The sequence below is a fragment of the Panthera tigris genome, chromosome C1 (genome assembly GCF_018350195.1).
Source record: "Panthera tigris isolate Pti1 chromosome C1, P.tigris_Pti1_mat1.1, whole genome shotgun sequence".
NCBI classification, from domain to species: Eukaryota; Metazoa; Chordata; class Mammalia; order Carnivora; family Felidae; genus Panthera; species Panthera tigris.
This window is the reverse complement of record NC_056667.1, coordinates 134210672-134232343: the sequence shown is the minus strand read 5'-3', so window position 1 is coordinate 134232343 and position 21672 is coordinate 134210672. Positions and strand designations below refer to the sequence as shown.

At 37.2% G+C, this 21672-nt stretch overlaps 1 protein-coding gene across 6 annotated transcripts in view; it reads left to right on the top strand.

Moving 5' to 3' along the window:
- ZEB2 (zinc finger E-box binding homeobox 2) overlaps nt 1–21672 on the top strand; it is a 133707-nt gene that overhangs the window by 87719 nt on the left and 24316 nt on the right. For all 6 annotated transcript variants that reach the window (XM_042994402.1, XM_042994401.1, XM_042994404.1 and 3 more), the window contains 2 exons: nt 657–914; nt 6068–6139. In XM_042994402.1, the coding sequence (XP_042850336.1) occupies nt 657–914; nt 6068–6139 (330 nt within the window). The remainder of the gene's footprint in view (nt 1–656; nt 915–6067; nt 6140–21672) is intronic.

Here is a 21672-nt window from a genome sequence, read left to right as displayed (position 1 = left end):
ATTAATGGCCCAGAAGATATGGCTTTTCCTCATTTTCTGCTTAAAAGATTGGGATATAAATGGCCTTAGCACATGACGGTTGACGTAGAAGCAGCAGTGAACGTTTCAGATTGAACAGGTTTGTGTCTGTGTTTGTGTATTGAGTAAATAGATGGACAGTGTGTGTGTGTGTGTGTGTGTGTGTGTGTGTGTGTGTCTATGGTTTCTAGGAATAAAGCCACAGCTAATATAGTGAAGTCATGTCGTATTTATAGTACAACATTTTATAGCACACACTCCATGTCACTAAGCTAATAAAATTGTCCCTTGCAGATCTATGTAATAAGTTTGTGTGGAGTACCGAAAAGTGCATATGGCAGCGTGTCTCTTTGCATAGGCAATCTAGATGCATTTTTCAGTCTATGCGCTACTGTTGCTTTTTAAAATTTCCCATCTTTTTAGTAAAACACTCTTTAAAATCCGAAAGAGTGTGTAGCTGTAATTGAATAAGAATAAAAATGCTAAAACATGAAAGATATTAATTATATTTTCCTGACATGGTTGAGTAATTAAGTGATGAAAATATTAATTATTTTCCATTCAACTGAACAATTAGGGGCGACTGATATTTTTCAATAACGTGTTTAGACAGAGTGTGTTCTGTGCTTTCTCCTCAGTGGTGAACTATGACAATGTAGTGGACACAGGTTCGGAGACAGATGAGGAGGACAAGCTGCAGATTGCTGAGGAGGACGGGATTGCTAACCCTCTGGACCAGGAGAGGAGTCCAGCTAGCGTGCCCAACCATGAGTCCTCCCCACACGTGAGCCAAGCTCTGCTGCCGAGAGAAGAAGAGGAAGATGACATAAGGGAGGGTGGAGTGGAACATACCTGGCACGGCGCCGACATTCTGCAAGCCTCTGTGGATGGTCCAGGTAAGCGTCTAAAACGACCTGGCCCCTTCCTGTGCCATCTTCAGCTGACCTCTACCACCTAGCGGAACGGCCATGATCAGATAATTAAAATATTTCTTTGCACACTAGAGATACCAAAGCTGGTGACAGATTATGGAGTGATAGGAGCGTTATCACCTTACGGTACTAACATCTTAGGAAGGGATTATGTTTCAGTTTGGGTACAAGTTGAATATGAACTGCATGCTATTTATTTATATTGATTTATTTTTAAATGTTTATTTTTAGTTATTTTGGGAGGGAGGAAGGGAGGCAGAGAGAGAGAGAGAGAGAGAGAGAGAGAGAGAGAGAGAAAGAGAATCCCAAGCAGGCCCCGAGCTGTCGGCACAGAGCCCGACGCGGGGCTCGATCCCACGACCCCCGGGATGGGGACCTGAGCCAGAATCGAGAGTCAGACGCTTAACCCACTGAGTCACCCAGGCACCCCGGAACGACATTTTAAACACACAACGTGTGAAGTATTTGTACCCCGTTTACAATGTGCACTTTATATAACATGCTCAAGATCTAGGCTTTCAGGATAGAAAATGGAAGCAGACATAAAAACTCACAACTAATATATATTTGAAAATTTTGTGTGGAAATTATATAACAATACAGACCAAGTATGTGTCAGTTTAAGGTAGTTTCAGCATCTGTCTGACACCTTCTATTGTAATTCAACCATCTAATCATTCCCCTTTGTTAAGTGTGAATGTGATTTCACACTTTCACCTGGTCAGGTAGCTTTTTTTTTTATTATTTAACAGTTAAGTACTTGATAATGATTCCTGCTGTTTGGTGGGAATCTCTAGGGAAGTAAAACCGCTCCAAGGCCAACTGTCATAAAAATAAGGTAAATTATCTTCAGACCCAGGCTTCACAGGCCACTCACTCTGCATATGGAAATGTCTTGGTCTAAAATTCATGTGGATGGAATATCACTAAGGTATGAAATGATTAACAAAATCAAAGAGAACTAATCGGATGCCCTCAAACTCCCTCTGCTCATCTCTACTCGGTGAGGTGGCCTGCAAAAAAAATTTTTTTAAGGACTCCTCCAATTCAAACCATAGTGTCTCCTTCACCTGTCTTCCCAAGACTCAAGGGGAGCTGTCATGATGTACCCCACTTTGTTTTTTCTCTCACGATATAAATAACAATAGCATTTTTATAAATAGGCGAAGTGGGTGGGAAGGGAAGTAAACGCAAGAGTCTACCTATATGCTATTGTGATGTCGCAGACTATAAAACATCGAACATAGGCAGGGTAATTGTTTGGTATACTGGAAGGAGGATAATAAAAGCATTTCCACCACTAAAGAAAATTAAATGTGGAAAAAAAGAAAAAAACCCAAGACCGATGGCAGTTTGAGTGTAGTGTATTTGTTTTTCGTTTTCCTAAATTAGTGTGCCAAGTTTTGTATTCTTTCTGTTTCCAATTTTGCTTTCGGTGAAGGTTTCTCGAATCTCAGCAATCCTACACATAAACATTTATCGTTATATCCATTAAGACTTAAGGTTTTAGATTTTCAACTATGAGGGAGAACTCAGCCAAAGATGCTTGAAAGATAAATACGTTTAATTAGGGGCAGAGGATGATCATTAAAGGAAGTCTGACTGCTGCAGAAGTCATTAACAATCTTAAATGAAATTTTTATTTTTATGATAGCCATTTACATGTATAATAAGAGCCAATGATTCTTGGGAGCAGTGTGACAGAAACAGAGTGTGGCGAGAACTCATGTAAGACATACTATTTAAATGAGCTGGTGTTAGCTATTCATATTTGTTAATGAACTAGATATGCAGGGCTATAAGAATGAATGTTCTGATGCTTTAAATTTTAATATCTAGAAATCAAGGGTAAGGACCAATTACTAGAATTTCCACCCTTAAAGGAATAATTAATAACGATATAACAAATGTATGGCTCCAAACTTCTTAAAAAAAAAGTTTAATTTTAAAAAATTAAGATCAATAATTGAAAAACAGCCAAAACAGTCATGTCAAGCTGTAGTAGTTCAGGATCATGGCAGCTTTTTGTGCTGGTCATGGATCATAATTCTAAATGTTTTAATATACAATAATCCATATGAATGCATTACAGACCCTGTTATCACCTGTAGTTAATGGTGCCTGTGACACAAATGAACAGGCTGTTCTTTGCTCTTACCTTTATGGTAAATAAACTAGCATTCTGGAGTCACAATAATTAAATAAAATGTAAATCCCTAATCTCATTTGGCTATTTGGACCAAGAAAGTTACCCGGCTATTACCTGTCTAGTTCTAATGATTAGTGATGATTTATTGTTCTTTTTTTTATTGTTCCAAAAGTGCTCTGATGTGGTGCCTTGATGTCTCATGAAAAGAAATTGGTCTTAAAAAGCTACTCATTGTTTATCCTGACTCTTAGATAACACATTTTTCTTCTGATAAAATATTTTTCTTATTTATTGTTCAAAACACACAATATAGACAATAATTCTAATTCTGGTGCTGTTTTATTTAGTAGTGTTTTATCCCTGGTGCCTGGCTGTCTACCATAGTACCTCAGCACATAGCTTTACTGTGAGATAAGCCCCCTGTCCTTTACTCTTTCTCGCAGGCTTTCTGTGGTTTGTCTGCAGGATGCAGGTTTTGAACTGAAGAGTGCAATGGAGTTCTTACTGTGCCTTTCCGGTTCCAGCACAATCCAAGTTTTGTGTTTAGAATTGTCCTTGACATTCTTTCGTCCCACAATGGGGTGGACACAGTGTGCTGGAAACCATGACATCATTATCATTGACACAGACTTAAATAAATCACCTGCATCTTGGCCTCTTTGTGCTTATTCAAGGATTCTTCATCTTAAGGAAGAAAGTGCTCTTTATTTTTACAAACCTTCATCCCAAGGGTGACTGGAAAATGCAAACTTTTACAAGTGTTTGAAAAACAAATATGCTGTGTGGTTTTAGACACAGTATGCTGAGTCAGAGTTGTCTTGGAAAATGTTTAAGGTCGGGTGTGAGGCAGAAGGACAGCCCGGATTGCCATGAATTCAGAGGAGGGATTCTTAACCGACCTATTATTGTGGTCTTCTGAATGTGGAGTCACATGAAACTTCATCAAGTAGGCATATATATGGTATTTCAGAAACATACCTGAAAAGGATTAGTGTCTCATCATAATAAATTGAGCCTGATATTCCAAAAAGGCAAGGTTGATTCTCAGTAAGTTGAGGCAAAGTACATTCTAGGTAAGAGTGACACCGTCTCAGTTGCATAATCTCTGGTAAAAGAAGGTTATAGCCAAAGTATTACCACAGAACGTGATACCCACAAGATGCCAACTACACATGTGTATAGCCGGCGTTTAATAAGTTGGGAAGCAACCACCTACTGTAACTTCTCTTTACTTTTTCATAAGAAAATGACAATGAGGAAGGAAGTGCAGCAGAAATCTTGAACATTACCACTATTATGCAAAAAAAAAAAAAAAAAAAAAAAAAGAAATGCTGTTAACTGTTTTCCCCTCAGTGACTTGATCTCTCAGATGGAAAACTTATGATTGTTCTGACTCTTGGCTACCAGAAATCACATGAGATGAGCGAGGAAGAAACACACAAAAGCTATATTTATAGCCAGCACTGAACTTCTCAGAAATACCTTAATTTAATTCCTTCCAGAGACTGATAAAAATATCGGATGAGGGAGCCTTTCAACCGATCAATTATTACAATTGACAATACAATATGGCTGTATATTGAACTTCCAAATGTTTTATGCAAAACGTCCCTGCGAAAATATTCCTTAAATGAGAGAGAAGTCCAGGGCCAGAGACAAATGAAAGTGCTCCTACAGTTTAAACAAATACCATTCAAATCATCTGACTGTTATGGGTAGTAGCATTAAATAAGCATCTATTTATACATCTGTGTGTTTTACCTTAAAAGGCCCATGATTTTTTTTTAGTTCTGATAACATAAACAGAGAGGCTGCAGGATACAACTTGTAAAACATATATTTTAATTTTGCTGTAACATTTGCTAGAACCTGTTTTTCTACCAGATAATTATGACTAGAATGTGATAAGCAAAGAATGGTCAGGATAAATTTGGGAATTTGCAGAGTCCTATTTATAAAGTTTCTCTGGTTTTAAGTCAAATGACGATCAGAGAGATATTTATCCTGGATCGTGTTTGGTTCTCTTAGCCTTGTTATTGTCAAAATACAATTTTTTAAAGTCCGGGTTTAATTTACTGACTTGGAGGATTTTTGACTGTCAGCTGTCCTTCTCCGCCCTCTCACATACTCCATAATTTGGGAGGCAGAACATTCTAGAGCTCTCCCAGTTTGCAAACTCTCCCTAATTCAAAATATTGCCATTGTGGAAAACAACCTTTTATCACCTATGCATCTTCAAGCTCCGTGTTAACATAGTTTCATCTTCATCACCACATTGAGCTCTTGCTGCCCCTGTACGTTTTTCCTCAGAAGATGACTGCAATTCTATACGGTCGCCTAAATGATAAGGAAGAAAGATATTTATGGAACGGTAGGGAAAAGCTTAAGGAAGGTATGTTTTAGGAGTTTATATAAAACAGTGAAACAGGTGTTTTCAAGACCTCTGGGATGTTTGTTTTATAAACCGGGAATTTCAAGTTTTGATATGTAGAATTAGGTTTTAAAAAGATATGCCTGCACAGATTGGCCCCCATCATAGCTCCTCCAAGAGGGGAGAAAGCATGAGATTCTGACTGGCCACGAGTCCTCCTGAGTTACCAGAGGCCCAGCAACTAGCATGCCTCTCCCTAAGTACAAATCCTTCGTTGCTTTCGACTCGTATGGAAAAAATAATATCTTTCCCCCTGTTTGTCCCGAGAGCTGCCACCAGAAGAAAAGCCCTTCGTTTGCCCCAAAGAAGCACCTCTGTTTTTCACAGCTTGCAGTAATGCTTAAAGTAAATAAGTTCTTGTGCAGCTAGCACTATTGGATTCATTCAATTGCCTGAACAAAGCTATTGTTTAGAGGTTTACAACAAGCCTTTTCTCTGTTTCCTTTAAAAGAATCTTCCTTGTTCCTGTGGTTGGCATGCTTAGTATAGTAAGCCTTTCTACAGTGTTCAAATGCTAAAGATAATTTTCCCCCACAGAAGAAATGAAGGAAGACTATGACACTATGGGGCCGGAAGCCACGATCCAGACCGCAGTTAACAATGGTACAGGTAAGTTGTGTTCACCTCGCCAAGATCAAATTTGTCCTGTGTCATGTGGATTTGGTGAGTCAGGAAAAGAAACACTGGCCCCTCCATTTGGATCTCCATGACTTAACAATTAAGTCAGACATTACAAGTCTCTTGTTTTGTTTCAAATCAGAGTTCTCTTTTTTATTTTGTCTTATTTTATGTTATTTTATTTATTTTATTTTATTTTATTTTATTTTATTTTATTTTATTTTATTCAGCAAATATATCTTTCATTCTTAAACCCCTGATTCACCTGTGAAAGTTGAGAAAACTGAACTGGATAAACATATTTTTTTCAAAGCATGAGTCGGGAAAATTTCTGGTAGTAATTTTTATTTTAAAAGGCTGCATAAATAATCTTAAAATTAGAATGTAATATGCCTCTTCTGGCCACCACTTGATATCAGTCATCGAGAATTCAAATGATATGCTGTAATTTAGATTGTAAATGTTTTTTTCAGGAAGACAAACCAAATTTCCATGTACATTCCTCACAAAAATTGATCATCTGACTTCCTTTTTATTCTCTCCTCACTGTTAATTCTCGGTACCTTCCACCTCCTCTAAATAATGTTTTCCAGGCAGAAGTTTTATAGAGAATTGACAATTTCACTTCTTTTTAGTGAAGCTAAAAAAAATTACAGTAAGAAAGCAGTAAGCAGCGTTTTCTTTTACTCTGCTCCTGCTGTGGTATGGGACTTCAGGACAGTTGTGACATTCCATGTTCCTCCCCCAAAACTGAACAGCGTCTTGCCTTGCATTCTCACGTCACCAGTGCAAATGTACATTGACTCACTACGTTTATCTCTCTTTTCCTGGATAAGGCTAATTATTTTTGGTGTTATAAACAATCCTTCACACTGCCATTACAAATATGAACCTTGTGCCCAGTCGAAGGTTATCTTCCAAAACAAAACAAAACAAAACAAAAATCACATAAGTATTTCCACTCGACTCACCAATGGGAAAAAAGTTACAGTGTTGCGAAGTTTTGAAATGTAAATAATTCAGACAATAGTCATATCTCCCTTGTGTTGATACACATCATAATAAATTGCTCATGCTGTGCTTCTAGTTAGAATGTTCTTATTAATAACTTACAAGGCACTAATTCACTTTCTTCGGTATAAAATAAGAGAAATAATGAACAACTGTAATGTTTCTTATATTTCAGCATGTCAATTTAAGGTACAAAAATGAGACTGTGCAATATGGGATTAGGAAAAAGGTATAGAATTAGGAAAGAGTAATCTTAGTGTTTAGGTATAACTCTGGCAATAACTAGCTAGATTGTGACCTTGAGCAAGTCAGTTACCCTCTTCGGAACCCCGTTTTCCCACCTGAGAAATGAATTCCCCACCTGAAGCACACTAGCTGCTTCTTGAGAATATTTCTAGTTTCAATGTTCTCTGTTGCAGGGTATATAAATCATCATATAAAATAGAGACAAGACATAACAAATTCATATAAAAACATAATAATAAAGAGATACCATAAATTAGATACTTTCTATAATGCCCCAACTCATGGGATCAAAAATGGCTTCATGATTTTTTAAAGATAAATGTCAAATTTCAACTTCCAGCGTAAATAAACACTAACTTTTATCAACTTTATAGACATTTGAGTGACACAAATGTAAATTTATCCCACAAAGTGACTATTTACTAGCTGTTTTATACACTTGAAATCTAAAGTGAGATTAATAAAAATGATTCCTGTTCAATAGAGTTAAAAATCAATTATGAATGTTCTTTTACCTGGCTTTAACATCTCTTTTTCTGATGCTTACTTACTCTTCCTGAGAGTTCATATGTTTTCAGTCACTAAATAAATGAAAAAGTATTCCCTGAGAATCTTCTATATATTCACGATTGGCGTGTGTGTGGTCGAAGATGGGCCAGGAAGTCTAAGACATGGTTATTATTTAATTTGGAAGATGAGGCTAACACACAAGGAAAAAACAGAACAATAAGAAAAATATGTGATAAATGTGCAACAAATGGTAGGAACTATAATTATTTCAAATCATAAAAGTGGGGGGAATCTTACGGGATAAGTATTCAGAAAAAGCTCCATGACAGAGGCGAAATTTGAACTAAGTATATTTTCAGTGGTCATAGAGAAGTAAGGAAGGGCTTTCTAGCAGAAGAATATGTGAGCCAAGGAAGGACACTGTGAAATCTATTCAGAGGATAGTGAGTAAATGGATTCACCTGAATCAGAGGGTCCTAGGAAGTGATTCATAGGAAGTGAAGCTGGACATTTAAGTTGAAGCCAGCTGGTGGAGAATGTAAAGCACCAGACCCAAGAGTTTGCGTCATGTTATACTACCATGATTTCTGTGGGGGAAAACCAGACTTTACGAGACCAACTGGAAGTCATTGTAGTTACTCAGGTGTGAAGTGATAAAAAGCTTGACCTAGGGTGGTGACAGTGGTGAAATTAGCAGCATGGTTTCTTAACAAACAGTTGAATCTCTGGGTGATGGATTCAAAATGGCCTCAAGATTACACATCTTCATGTTTGGAACATGGGAATACTTGATTAAAAGATAAAAAGAAGGAGGATCCCATTTTGAGAAGACCTTAAGTTAGTCTTTAGACATAAGTATCTTCATAGAAGAGTTATATATGGATGTGAATATGAGCATGCTCATTGGAAATGAGGAATTGAAACACAGGAAGTCAGGGCTAGAGATAGAGATTTGAGAGTGATGCAAATATATTCCGATAGTATTTACCATCATGGGACTATGAAACTAACAATTGAGAGTGTATTTATTGAAACAGCTAGAAAGATGAGGCCAGGGTTGCTGGTGGGTAGGGAGAAAAATCAAATTCATTGAAAGAAAAAAGATTAAGATAGAGAAAAATTAAACAGCCAGAAGGCAAAGAAAGATTCAAAAAGTAGAGAATGGTCAATTCAATCAAAAGATTCAAATAATTACATTTGAAAGAATGCTGAACAAATACATTGGACTTGCTAATTATGAATTTCCTGGTGACCTTCAGTTTATAACTCTGCCCTTTTAGAGAGTAAATATGTATTTCTTCACAACCGTAAGTTACTGCTTCTTTTCCCCAGAATCTTTTTGATTGCTAAATACATGGGGAATTGAAATAAGACATCTCTTCTGGTTGAAATTGCTTATTAATGGACCATCTCTTTGTCTCCACCCAAGTCCTACACGATCCAGCTATTGGCTGACCTTCTTTAGCCATCCCAATCTATAACGATATCTTCTTCCAGTGAATGCTCATAGAACAAAACACCTAAACTTGCCATAAATTCTGTAGTATGTTATTAATTAATGTGCTGTCTTTTCCAAATTAGATTGCAAACTCCAAGAGCATGGATTGTTTCTTAGGCTACCACATTACCTATAAGAGAGCCTTAAAATTTTTTTAAACTTTACTTTTCAATTTTATTTTTTAATTTTTCAAAATTTATTGTATCTATTTCTTAATGTACAAGGTTATATTAGTTTCAGGTGTACAATATAGTGATTCAGCAATTCTATACATTATTCAATGCTCATCAAAATAAGTTCACTCTTAATCCTCATTTATTTTACCCAACCACCAACCCACCCACCTCCCCTCTGGTAACCACCAGTTTGTCCTCTATATTTGGAATGCCTTAAAATTAACAGGCTCTCAATAAATATATTTTTAATGAATAAATATGGAATTAATTTGATAGCAGATAACCATTTTTCTTTTCTAATCAAAGCAGAATCAACAGATATTGGAATAGATCGTTTTTTTAATGTTTATTTATTGGGGGGGTGGGGAAGGGAGGGGTAGAGAGAGAGGAAGACAGAATCTCAAGCAGGCTCCGCACTGTCAGCACAGAGCCCAACACAGGGCTGGAACTCATAAACCATGAGATCATGACCCAAGTCAAAATCAAGAGTCGGCCACTCAACCAACTGAGTCACCCAGGCACCCCTGGAATAGATACATTCTAAACAGGTTAAGCAAAGTTTCTGATAAAAAGTGTTGTTATTAATGGGAATAAGCTCTGAAGGAAAGAAAAAGATAATGTGTCTAGTACTTTTCTCTGAATATTCAACACACAAATTCCATTCCCAACTAAAAGCAAGGAAAACACCTCTGAATTTCCTTCTCAGTTCTACATATCTATTAAATAGCAGAAATTAATTAAGTTCATATAGATGGATAGAATAGTCCTTTAAAATCTAAAAGTATCTTCATCCTCGTATATTCTGCTGAGTTTAAAGCTGCAAGAAGCAATGGAGTTTAGTTGAATTCAATCACAGAACTCTAAAATTGAAAGCTATACTATACAACAGTTTCTTAATTGTATTTTGATAGTTGAGGAAACCGTGAAAAGTGCCAAATAGCTAACTGATGGCAGATTCGGAAAAAAATCTAAATTACCTGACATAACCTTTCACTTCAGAATGTTTTTTCACCACTCTGATGAGCTGCCCTGATAGAAAATATGGTATCATCTTTGACTCTTACATGCTTTATCTAATTAGTCATTGGTTACTATCATAAATATCACATATCACTTTTATTTCTCCCCATCGTTTTTTTTCACTTCCCTGATTTAAATCCTCGTCTTTCCTTAGAACTATTATGACACCTTGTTAACGAGGCTCCATTTCAATTCCTAGTTTCTTTAATTCTTTCTTCACACTAACAAAGTTAGTAATAAGCTGTTTTCCTAATTCTGGGCAAGTGAATTTTCCTAATTCAGGGCAAGTGAATAATGGTAACTCATCTCCCGCTCCACTTCGTACTCAACCTTGCGTGGCTCTCCATTGCTTTCAGACTGAGTTGGCATTTGAGTCGAACTGATATCCTCTTGATCCAACACCATCTTGCTTTACTACTACTTCCTGGTATATGCTTCAGTTCTGAAGGACTGCTTACCATTTATACTCTTTTGCCTTTGCTTATGATTTTCCATCAACGTAGAAAGCCATTCATTCTTTTTAGTCTGACAGCATCATCTGCGTTCTTAAAAGCCACCTCTACCAGGAAGCCATCTTATAGTCTCCTACTCAAGATTAACTACTCCTTCCTTTGAGGGTCTTCTTTTAGAATGTATTAATTTTTCTCTCATACTTAGTCACCTGCAGGTATGTTTCTTCCCACTAGATTAAAAGCTACTTGAGGACAGAAATGGTAATGGAGTTTTGGTCACTTTCTTGCTATAGATCCTAGAATGGTCTAGGTCACAAAGAGTTTTTAAAAAAATTGAGGGAGTGAATGAGAGACAAACAAAGCTTGGACTTCCCCTTCAGGTTTCCAGGTTGACATATTTTTGACACCTGACATGAAATAACCAACCAGACATTTTCATCTCTCGTTATTCCAATCTCCCAAATGAGAAAGATTCAGTTACATTTGACTGGTGTCCATCCTTCATGTCCTCCTCTATTTGCTCAGTCCACATTCATCCTATAACCCTTTTCTCATTGGTCAAACTTCCTTCTTAGAATCCTTAATTGCTTCTTAGTACCCAAAGGACAAAACCCACATTCTTCAGACCAGTATTAAGTGCCATCCATTTCATACCAACAGTGTTCTATTCTCATCAGACCAAATCTTTTGGTAATATCAACAGAGAATCACATTTATACCAACCTCTGAATCTCTGCCCATGCTATTCCTTGAGACCCTAATTTCTCGCTCCCTTTCCTCCAGTTATCCAAACTCTACCTACCCTTCTGTTCTTCAGGGCCAGTTCACATTCCATTTGCATAATGTGGTCATTCTTAAACACCCCAAACCACATCAATCTCTTCCTTCTCTGAAATTCCACAGCCCTCAAGTGGACACCAGTAATTCTAGCATGTTGAATTGTTCCCCTTTCTAATGTTTGCACCTATTTAGCCTAGTTAATTTTATGAAGACAAGAGAATTCTTGAGCTGTAAAATGGGGGTATATTATCACGCCATCTACCTCATAGGATTGTTGAGGTAACTAAATAAATAATGTATATATTAGCCTTAGTAAAGGCCCCCAAAATATTTGCTTTAAGAAAAGGACTATTCCCTGTTTGCCTCAAAGTGCCCAGTACATCAGTGAACACATGGTACACGTTATGACTGGCATAATAAATGAGTGAATGAACGAATGAACGAACAAACGAATGAATGAATATTTGGTGGAGAAGAAATGGACTCTGAGAAAGGAAGTCACAATATGGGAAAACATTCCTTGTGGAGGGGATTAAGTCTAGTATCTTCAGATAGTGACACCAGGATTCAAGTCCTGAAATCAACTTGTTAAAGGCAAAGAAGAACAATGTACGGTGTCACTATTTTTTTTTTACAACCAAGTTAGATTAGCAGCACAGCAAAGTTGACTTATAACAACATGAAGCACCAGAAACCCTGACTTATATTAACAACTTTCTATATTGCATTTAATATTTCTACGTTGGTTTTAATGTTTCAAAAATGAAAGAAAATTGTAGGCTTTAACACATAAGACGAAGAATACCCTTTTGTAAAGAACCTTACATCTTCCATATTTTAAGGAGATTCAAATTCAGAATAAAATTATTGTGTAGAATTTTCAAGAGTATGGGGGAAAACCCACTATTTTCAAAGAAGATTAGAGAAACGGAAAAACTTAGGAGCATTATAAAGCCTACGTGCTAGTAGTAACAAGGATGTATCTTAGGTGCTTGGTGATCATTAGCATTAACGCAGTTCCACGTGCATAGCAAGACCCAATAGGCCCCTGATGTTTTCCTCTTTGAATGTGTGTAAGTTACATTTATTCAGACAATCTAGTACTCTAGTTATAAAGGGCTATTAATAACCACCTGTGCCTTTTCTTCCTTTGCTGGGAAAAGAAAAGCACCTTACCACCTTCCATCTAGAAACTGGGTAAGGCCAATTTAGGTCTCCATTCTTAATCTTACATAACACAATAAAATTACTGTCCAAGAACTAACTGTGTTGACTCTAACCGTAGTCATTAAACATGCTTCCAATCTTTTAAGGATAATATAGGAATGCTTTTACCCATGAAAGGTAAATGTTGGTCTGGGATGCTCCAGATTAGTTTACAGTCAGATAAACATTGGAATTTTGTCTTTACCGATTACTACTTACATGAACTTGAGTGGAAAGAATTCATTTCTACATCAGTAAAGTGGAAACAATGATTCCCTATGTACAAAGTCTCACTGTAGGAACTAAATGGTATATTATTTTTGAAGTACCTAGTGCACTGCCTAATATATACTAGATGCTTACCCTGATTTGCTTATTTTGCCAGTTGGTTTGTATCTCCAGATAAGCTTTAAACCATTTTTATTCCCTAAGAAATAAATGGATGCTGAACCTCCCAATAACACTGGCTCCTCACTAACTTCTTCTCTAGAAAACTAAATTGCAATATTTAACAGATTTGTAATGGAGGGACTAACCAGTCAATTTTGAGAGCCTCTGCCCATTAAATTCCTTTGACAGCTTAGAAAACCAAGCAGACAAGCTGTAGGAAAGATGTCTTTTCACTGCTCCAACAATGCATTTGAGGTCAAAATATGAAGCTTAAGAAGGAATTGCTTAGTCTTCTATCTCATTTCATCTTTATCTAGCATCCTTTCTTAAATGTAGAAGAGGATGTACAATGTTTGTGTATAACGATGAAATCCGTCAAAGACTTTTCTTGATCACTGACTAGCATCAGGAATTATATGTTGTTCTTCTTCCTGTCCTGAATGACAAACAAATAAACAAGTAATAAAATGTTTGTCACTTGTTAACCACTAAGATACCTACATTTATTCTTTTCCGTCAGGGTATTTGTTGTGTGCAGAATTTGAACTGAGGTTTGAGAAAGAAACTGTAAGTAAATAGAAGACATAGTTTGTGTTGTTAAGAAATGCCAAATCCTGGGGTGCCTGGCTGGCTCAGTCAGTACAACATGCAGCTCTTGATCTTGGGGTTGTAAGTTGGAGCCCCACGTTGGGTGTAGAGATTACTTAGAAATAAAATCTTTTTAAAAAATCAAAATGACATGAAAGCAAAATTTATAAATAAATAATTAATAGCCTCATTAGCTATTCAGATCAATAGTCACTTAGGGTGACCCTACGAAGTCTAAGACATTTTGTTAGACATCATGAAAAATACAATGAATAGTCACTGTCATTAAGGACTTACCTTCAACTGGGTGAAAAAAACAATGGTAGATGAATAAGAAATGTGCGTAAAGTGCTTAGCACAATGTTAGACATAATAAATGTTCAGTCATTGCTAGCCGTCATTATTATTGTTATTAATATTATAACAATATGTGGATTAAGATGTTTTATTTGAAATCAACAAGCTATGTAGGTTCGAGTGAAAGGTGTTAAATATTGCAGAGGGTTTTTGACAGTGTAGGGTCAAATATTGGAGACATGAAGATAGAGAGCCTTAGAAGACCACAAAATTCAGAGAACATTTTCGTCAGGAGAAAGGCTTGTTAAACATGGTTCTGTGCAGAAGAGAAGCATGGAGAAAGTTGAAAATGTAAAAGGAGACTGGGTAAAGGATGGAGTAAGTTATCAGTAGTTATGAGGAAGTAGCATTAGAGAGTAGCCTTGGCTGTGGGCAGAGGCACATCTTTTTTAGCAGTAGGTTCAAAAGAAAAATGGAGAATGATTATAGAGATTCTGGTCGAATTTAAGGGTAGTTCAGAGAATTCACGTCATATGGGTTGCATGCACTGTTTGAGGTAAGTAGGAAAAGAGATGATCAATTGACAGTAAGGAAAGGGAGTGGGGTTGGAATCTTGAAGAATGGAAATTTAGAGTAATTGCAGTGGACAGTGTATGGAGGTTCAATTCCCATCATAAAAGAATATCCCATTTGGATAACATGGACTGAAACAAGTCTGTATGATTATTTATGTTTCTTTAGACATTTTTGATACTCTAGGCAAGAATGGGGCTGGATTTTCGCTTGGCAAGGCAAGAGTGACACAAAAATAAGGGACAGGGATGGAAATGATTTCAAGCTCCAAGGTGAACTGAGGCAAGTAAAAGAAGACTGGGTGAAATGGACAGGAATACTGGTCATCACAAGGAAGGACCTTCATCCAGGGAGTGAGGAACTGAACGATGGGGAAGGGCAGAAGGTTGAAATCTTCTGGTTTGTAGGGATAGAATCGTCCCGGGATGAGCTCCACACCAAAGTGTGACCATCCCTGTTGTTAAAGAGCCTCAAAGCCCTGCGAAGCCAGGATCTCCCTGGACTATTTGTTGAGCCATGAAGTTTCCCAGAATGATAGTAATGGCAGCCTGGGGTAAATACAACCAGGGGACAAGTATCATCTTACTTAAGCTATGCAAGTAGCGTCCTAAACCATGATGGCAAAAATGGATTTAGAGCTTCAGAAAACTGCAGTTACAAACTGGAGGTTTTTTGAGGGTAGAGGTTAAGTTTGCTCTGCTCCAAATTCCCTCTAAATGGGCACAGTGTTCATACAACCTTGATGGTTGACAAGTTGTTTGTTGAATTAATGCATAAATGAGCAAAACCAACAAACGGACAGAAAATTAATAACATAGGAACATTGGTTAGAAATGGCCATGTGAATTGAGGAGTGTGTTGACCCATCCTCTTTGCTCTGTGAGCTTTGACAGAGGACAGCAGGAGCGGCTGTGCTGGAAAGGTCTGTGAGGGATGGGGTATTACTATGACAGGACGACACAGTTTCATGTAATCTGAAGAAGTGAAACGCACGTAGGGGGGTATCATTAAGCATGTGGGGGGATAAACAAGTAATATGTGGAATGGAAAAGCAAAATGAACCATGAATAAAGGATTGGTCTTTTTTTTTTTCTCTAGTCCTAAGTCAAACTTGAGACATTCTTTATTTACTATCAAGTTATTCCATACTGAGTGCCTTTAGGAACACGATTAAACATAAGGACTATCTAAAGTAGGAAAACAAAATCCTTAAGTATTAAATGGAAATTGTAAGTAAGCATCTTGATTAGAGAATTTGAAGAATTTTTATGATGTTTTCTCTTTACCCCAATAGACTTGGATGTGGATTGCCCAGTGGGGTGGGGTGGGGGGTAGGGAATGAAACAAGTGTATAGGATTCAGAAGCGCAAGAACATGAAGGGAAAAAGTTTAAAATTTCATCTTTTATTTATATTGAAGTCAGCATTCACCATGGCTTTCCCCATACTAATTTTATGGTGTTATAATGTTGTCATTTAGAACTATTTATAATGCCGGCAATGTTGTCAGCATCTAGGACCTCTTCAAATCATGTCAAATCAGTTAGGCATAATGAAGAACTTAAAAGATGGGTTTCTCTCTCACTCATTCTCTCTTTCTCTCATACTGAGTCACTATGATACAGTGGAAAGAGTAATGGGTTAAGAGTCAGGATACATGAATGCTCCATCAAGCTCTTCCAGAAATTATTTGTCTAACTTTCTATGAATCATAAGCCTCATCTATACCTTAGTTGTATCATCTGTTAAAGGAGGAAATTAGACTAGAAATTTTGGACTCCACCCCACCATACCCTTTCTTCTGATGAATTTTTGCTGGGAAGCATCAACAAAGAAAACAAAGCACCGGCTGAGCTAGTTGGCATGGGAAGGGGATGGTCCTGCCTCATGGTATTATACCCAGGGCCCTACATTTGGAAGGGCTTTGACTTTGGTTTAATGTTCTGCTGTTGTCATTGTGCATTGGGCCCCACAAATTATGTAGTGTAATTAGTCCTGCATATAGCTCACAAAATGCATTAGGATAATAGCAGAGTATAAGCCAGAATGGGAAGGGGTGGGATCAGGGATTCACCACCACTGAGAAATGCCAGCTATGTCCAGGTTTACCAGATTCTTCTGAGTTCTGAGGGGTCTCCAGAGCAGTGAAAGACTCTAGACCTGGATTGAAAATCTCGCCTAAGCAAGAAACACCACGTGTCAAGGTATAACTCTCCTAAAATGGTGATATTAATGATAAGGTTAGGAGGCTGGCAAGTGGTTTGGCCTCTTTAAATACAAATTCTGTGCATCACATCATTCTCATAGAAGAAAGTGGGAAAAAGAGTACGAAATTTTCTGTACCATTATTATCCTCTAGGTTTAATAACTTCCAATTTCCTCATATTATTTTTACATGGAGTGTAAATTAAATCCTTGAACTTTTAAAATATTTTTTAATCTTTTTAAAAATGTATTTAAGTAATCTCTAGACCCAACACAGGGCTTGAACTCACAACCCCGAGATCAAGAGTCGCACGCTCCAACAACTGAGCCAGCCAAGTGCCCCTAAATTAAACACTTTAAATTAGCTATCTTTATTATGTGGGGAACAGAAGCCACACAAGTTTGATCATAAGTTATTTCTCAGCAAGAGTTGAGTGGATGTGTAGTGTTACTCAATTGTGCAAGATCAGTTTATGAGATCATTCAATTGACACCTAAATACTCAAAGGAGGGAACCATACTATTATAAAGCATGTCGTTTTCTTGTTGTTTATAATATCTGTCACACTCTTATGTGTTGGAGGAGTTTTGTCATCAGGTATGTCATGAAAATCCTCATTTGAAGATTTTTAGTTCACTCCGTACAATAAGTTTTTAAAAATAAACTAGAGAGGGGCACCGGGATGGCTCCGTCCGTTGAGCGTCCAACTTCAGCTCAGGTCATGATGTCACAATTCGTGGGTTTGAGCCCCGCATCGGGCTCTGTGCTGACAGCTCAGAGCCTGGAGCCTGCTTCGGATTCTGTGTCTCCCTCTCTCTCTGCCCCTGCCCCATTCGCTCTCTGTCTTTCTCTCTCTCTCTCAAAATTGTAAATAAACATTAAAAATAAATTAATAAAAAAATAAAAAATAAGTAAATACAGTAGAGAAAAAGAGAGGTTTCGAGGACAGAAAAACAGATGTAGCACTTGGTTAGACAGGAGGGCCATGTTCAGACTGTAATCAGTGTATACCTCCTGGCTGATGAATGCTGTGGTTTTATTAGCTTTGTTTGTGATTAGCAGCAGCTATCTCCACTTAACAGCAAGGGTTCCCACAAGAAATAACTGATAGCCCAAGCTTCTTGAGTGACTCCTTCATTCATTCCACAAACATTTAATAAGCACTGTTTTCCTTGTGAAGCTGTCAATGGTTTCTAGTCACCTCCAAAATCTTAATCTGTGTATATGCTGCCTTCATCAGAAAGCTATGTTGCTTTGAGTTTTTAATTGAAAAGAACATAGATGAACCTCTTTAGGCCTAGCCAGTGAATAAAAAAGCAAATTGATAGGGCAATTAATTAATTGAAAGTATGGAATTCTGAAACTTCAAGGATACCCCAGAAAGCATATACCAGCTCATTTCACAGATGAAGATACTGAGATTAAAAATCACAAGTTGCTGAGCCAAAATGGGTTGCCCAGGGACCGTGAACCTGGTCCAATCGGTCAGTTATTGAGCATTAGCTGTGTGCCAGGCAATGTACCAGGCACTCGTGGTACAAAGTTGAATAAAACGCAGTCTGCCCGCAGGTCAACGAAGGGTTACAATGTAATGTGATAAGGTCAGCGATTGAGATATGAAGATGATGTTTAGTAAGTGCAGAAAGAGGTTATAAATTCAGGTAGAGATCCTCAGGAAGGCCACATGATATGGGACTAATTCTGAGCTACTTCCCAAAACCATGTTACTGAATACCTTCTTTACCTGGGTGATGCAGATAATTGAATTCCCAGGGCAATGATTCTTAAACTGGGCGTGCATCAGAACCCCCTGAAGGGCTTGTCAAAACACAGACTGCTGATTCTGTTTTGAACAAGCTCCCAGGTAATGCCGATGCTGCTGGCCTGGAGACCACATTGTGAAAACCAGTGTCCTAGAACACCCTCAGTTGTTGTGTGTCTCTACAAAAAGCATATAAAAAGAGTGCGGATTTGCTGGGCAAGACACCTTACTTTACAAACCCCTCTAACATATCATAACAGAGTCTAAGAATCTTTTCAGTAATATACCAAGTCCAAAATTTTAGATTACACAGTAATGTGAAAAGTCAATACACTTGAACTTACTTGAGATTTTTTTTTCCTTTAAAGTCATGGATTCTGTACCAATACATAGCAATCAAAACTGTCTCAAGGTTAGTAGTCTCTAAATCTTGATGTTCACAATCCCTTAATATAAAACCTCACTTTGAAATTAGACTGTGTCCCTGACTGGGCTGCTTCCTGCTGTTTAGGGAGACATTTGATCCTGCAGAGATCTCATCCCCACCCCACCCCCATTCCTTCTGCCACTCTCTCCTAAAGTTCTTACACTTGGGGAGCTCCCATTGAGGCGCGGAGAGATGGACCCAGACGCTGTGCTAATTCCCAAGAAGAAAAGAAAACTTTGTCGCTCTTAAGGAGCCTTCTCTGTCTCTGCGCACACCTCTGTAGCAGTCGAGGCTCTGTGGGGCTGCCTGCCGTGTAGCAGTGTGATGAGAAAAAGATCGTCCTCTTCCCTCACAGCTGTTTTTAGATATCTGGTGCCAATATGTATTTTGGAAGCCTTCTACAGAAAGGCACACATACATTTTTAATGGTAAAATGCTTATGTTCATTAATTAGTCAACTTTAAACAAGGTAGCCATGAGAATTTATATACCTCAACGAATGCTGAGTATGAGCTTCTTTAAAAATTCAATAGAGAAGACTAAATTTAAAATAATTTTCCATGTTTTCTTATCCTCTAAAATGTTAGTAAAGAGACTATTTTTCTAAGAGATGATGAACACAGTTACCTAGATTTGTGATTGCTTCTTCAGGTCCCTTTACCTTGACATATGAAGTGAGTAAATATCAGATTATATGATATGTACATAATTTCTACATTTTGCTGAGAAGTATACACACACACACACACAATCCTCTGTTACATGTTTATGTGTTTATATGTGTATATTGCAGAACCACAAGCATTTCATGTACATATCTCTAAATATGAGAATCACAGAAGCAGGAAAGCAATTATCAATCAACACCATTGGATCCTCATCCCAAAGCCCACTCTCTGGCATTAGTAGGGACTCAATAAACAGTTATTAAACAATGGGATGGATGAATGATTCTACTCGGTCTCTTACATGTATTTACTTCAGCTTTTCTCGACCCTCCAAGACGTTTTCTTTTCCAAAAGAATTACTTATTCATTTTATGTTCATTAAAATGGCTTAGCATAATATTCAAACATATTTCTTCAGTTTTTTAATGAAAATTGAAAACATGTGGGGTACTAGATCAGTTATAATAGAGTACATGAACACATGCTCATTACAAATAAAGAAAATAAATGGCAAAAGGATGGAAGTAAAGAGGGAAACAGTAAAAGAGAAGGAATAAGTATTTATGATTTAACTATTTGTAAACACTAAGCAAACCTCGCTTTTAAGTATCTTTGAGAAAGTGTCCTAAAAACTCGATTATGGGAGGTGACTGATTTGAAGACCAATATATCTCTTTTATTTAGAGTTCTGTCAACATCACTTGATTTTTTAAGGAATAACTTTAAAAGTCAATCCATATTTATATTTATCATTATCTAAAAATATCAATATCTAAGATAGACATAAAAGTATTTATGCAAGTATCATTAATAAGCAATATTAGTGGGGCACCTGGGTGGCTCAGTCGGTTAAGGGTCCTACTCTTGATTTTGGCTCAGGTCATGATCCCAGGGTCGTGGGATCGAGCCCAGTGTCAGACTCTGCTCTAAGTGTGGAGCTTGCTTGGGATTCTCTCTCTCTCTCTCTCTCTCTCTCTCTCTCTCTCTCTCTCTTTCTCTCTCTCTCTCTCCCCCTCTGTCCCTCTCCCCTACTTGCACATTCTCTCTCTCCCTCTAAAATAAATAAAATGAAAAATATTTTTTAAAAGCAACATTTGTAAGGGTGAACAACATACTGACAAGAAATGTGAGGCTTTTCTAACTTGAAGTGACCTAGAAATTCATCCTAACAATACTAAAATACACGTGGTGATGAAGAAACATTTTTAATTAATGCATTGTTTTGGTTTTTGGTTTTTTTTGGATAGAGAAAAGTTTACCTGACCTTAGGGGAGGTTGAAATATTTGCAAGACATTAGGATAAATTTTAAGACTAAATGCAAAATCTCTGGAGAAGGTATGGGAAGAAATCACTTGAGGTTTCTTGTGAATTTTTGTTATGGTTTGATCATAAATATCATGCAAATATCCTTTGTCAGTGTGTTTTGGCAGTTCTTCCAAGGAGACCAAGGAGTAAAGAGGATTACAGAAAGAAAAAAAAAAAAGGGAAAAGGAAGCTGATTTTACAACAGAAAATGCAGTGGGGAATTCTGTAACTTTCTAGTGAATTTTCTACCTCATTCCTATGTCCACTATACAGTATTACAAAATCTTTGTAAAAACCAAAAATGTAAACTTCTGTATACAACCAAAACTTTATCCTTCTCAACAAGTTTGAAAGTAACCAAAAATTAATCCCATTGTTTGTTCAAATATAACAAGTGGGGTGATTTTGG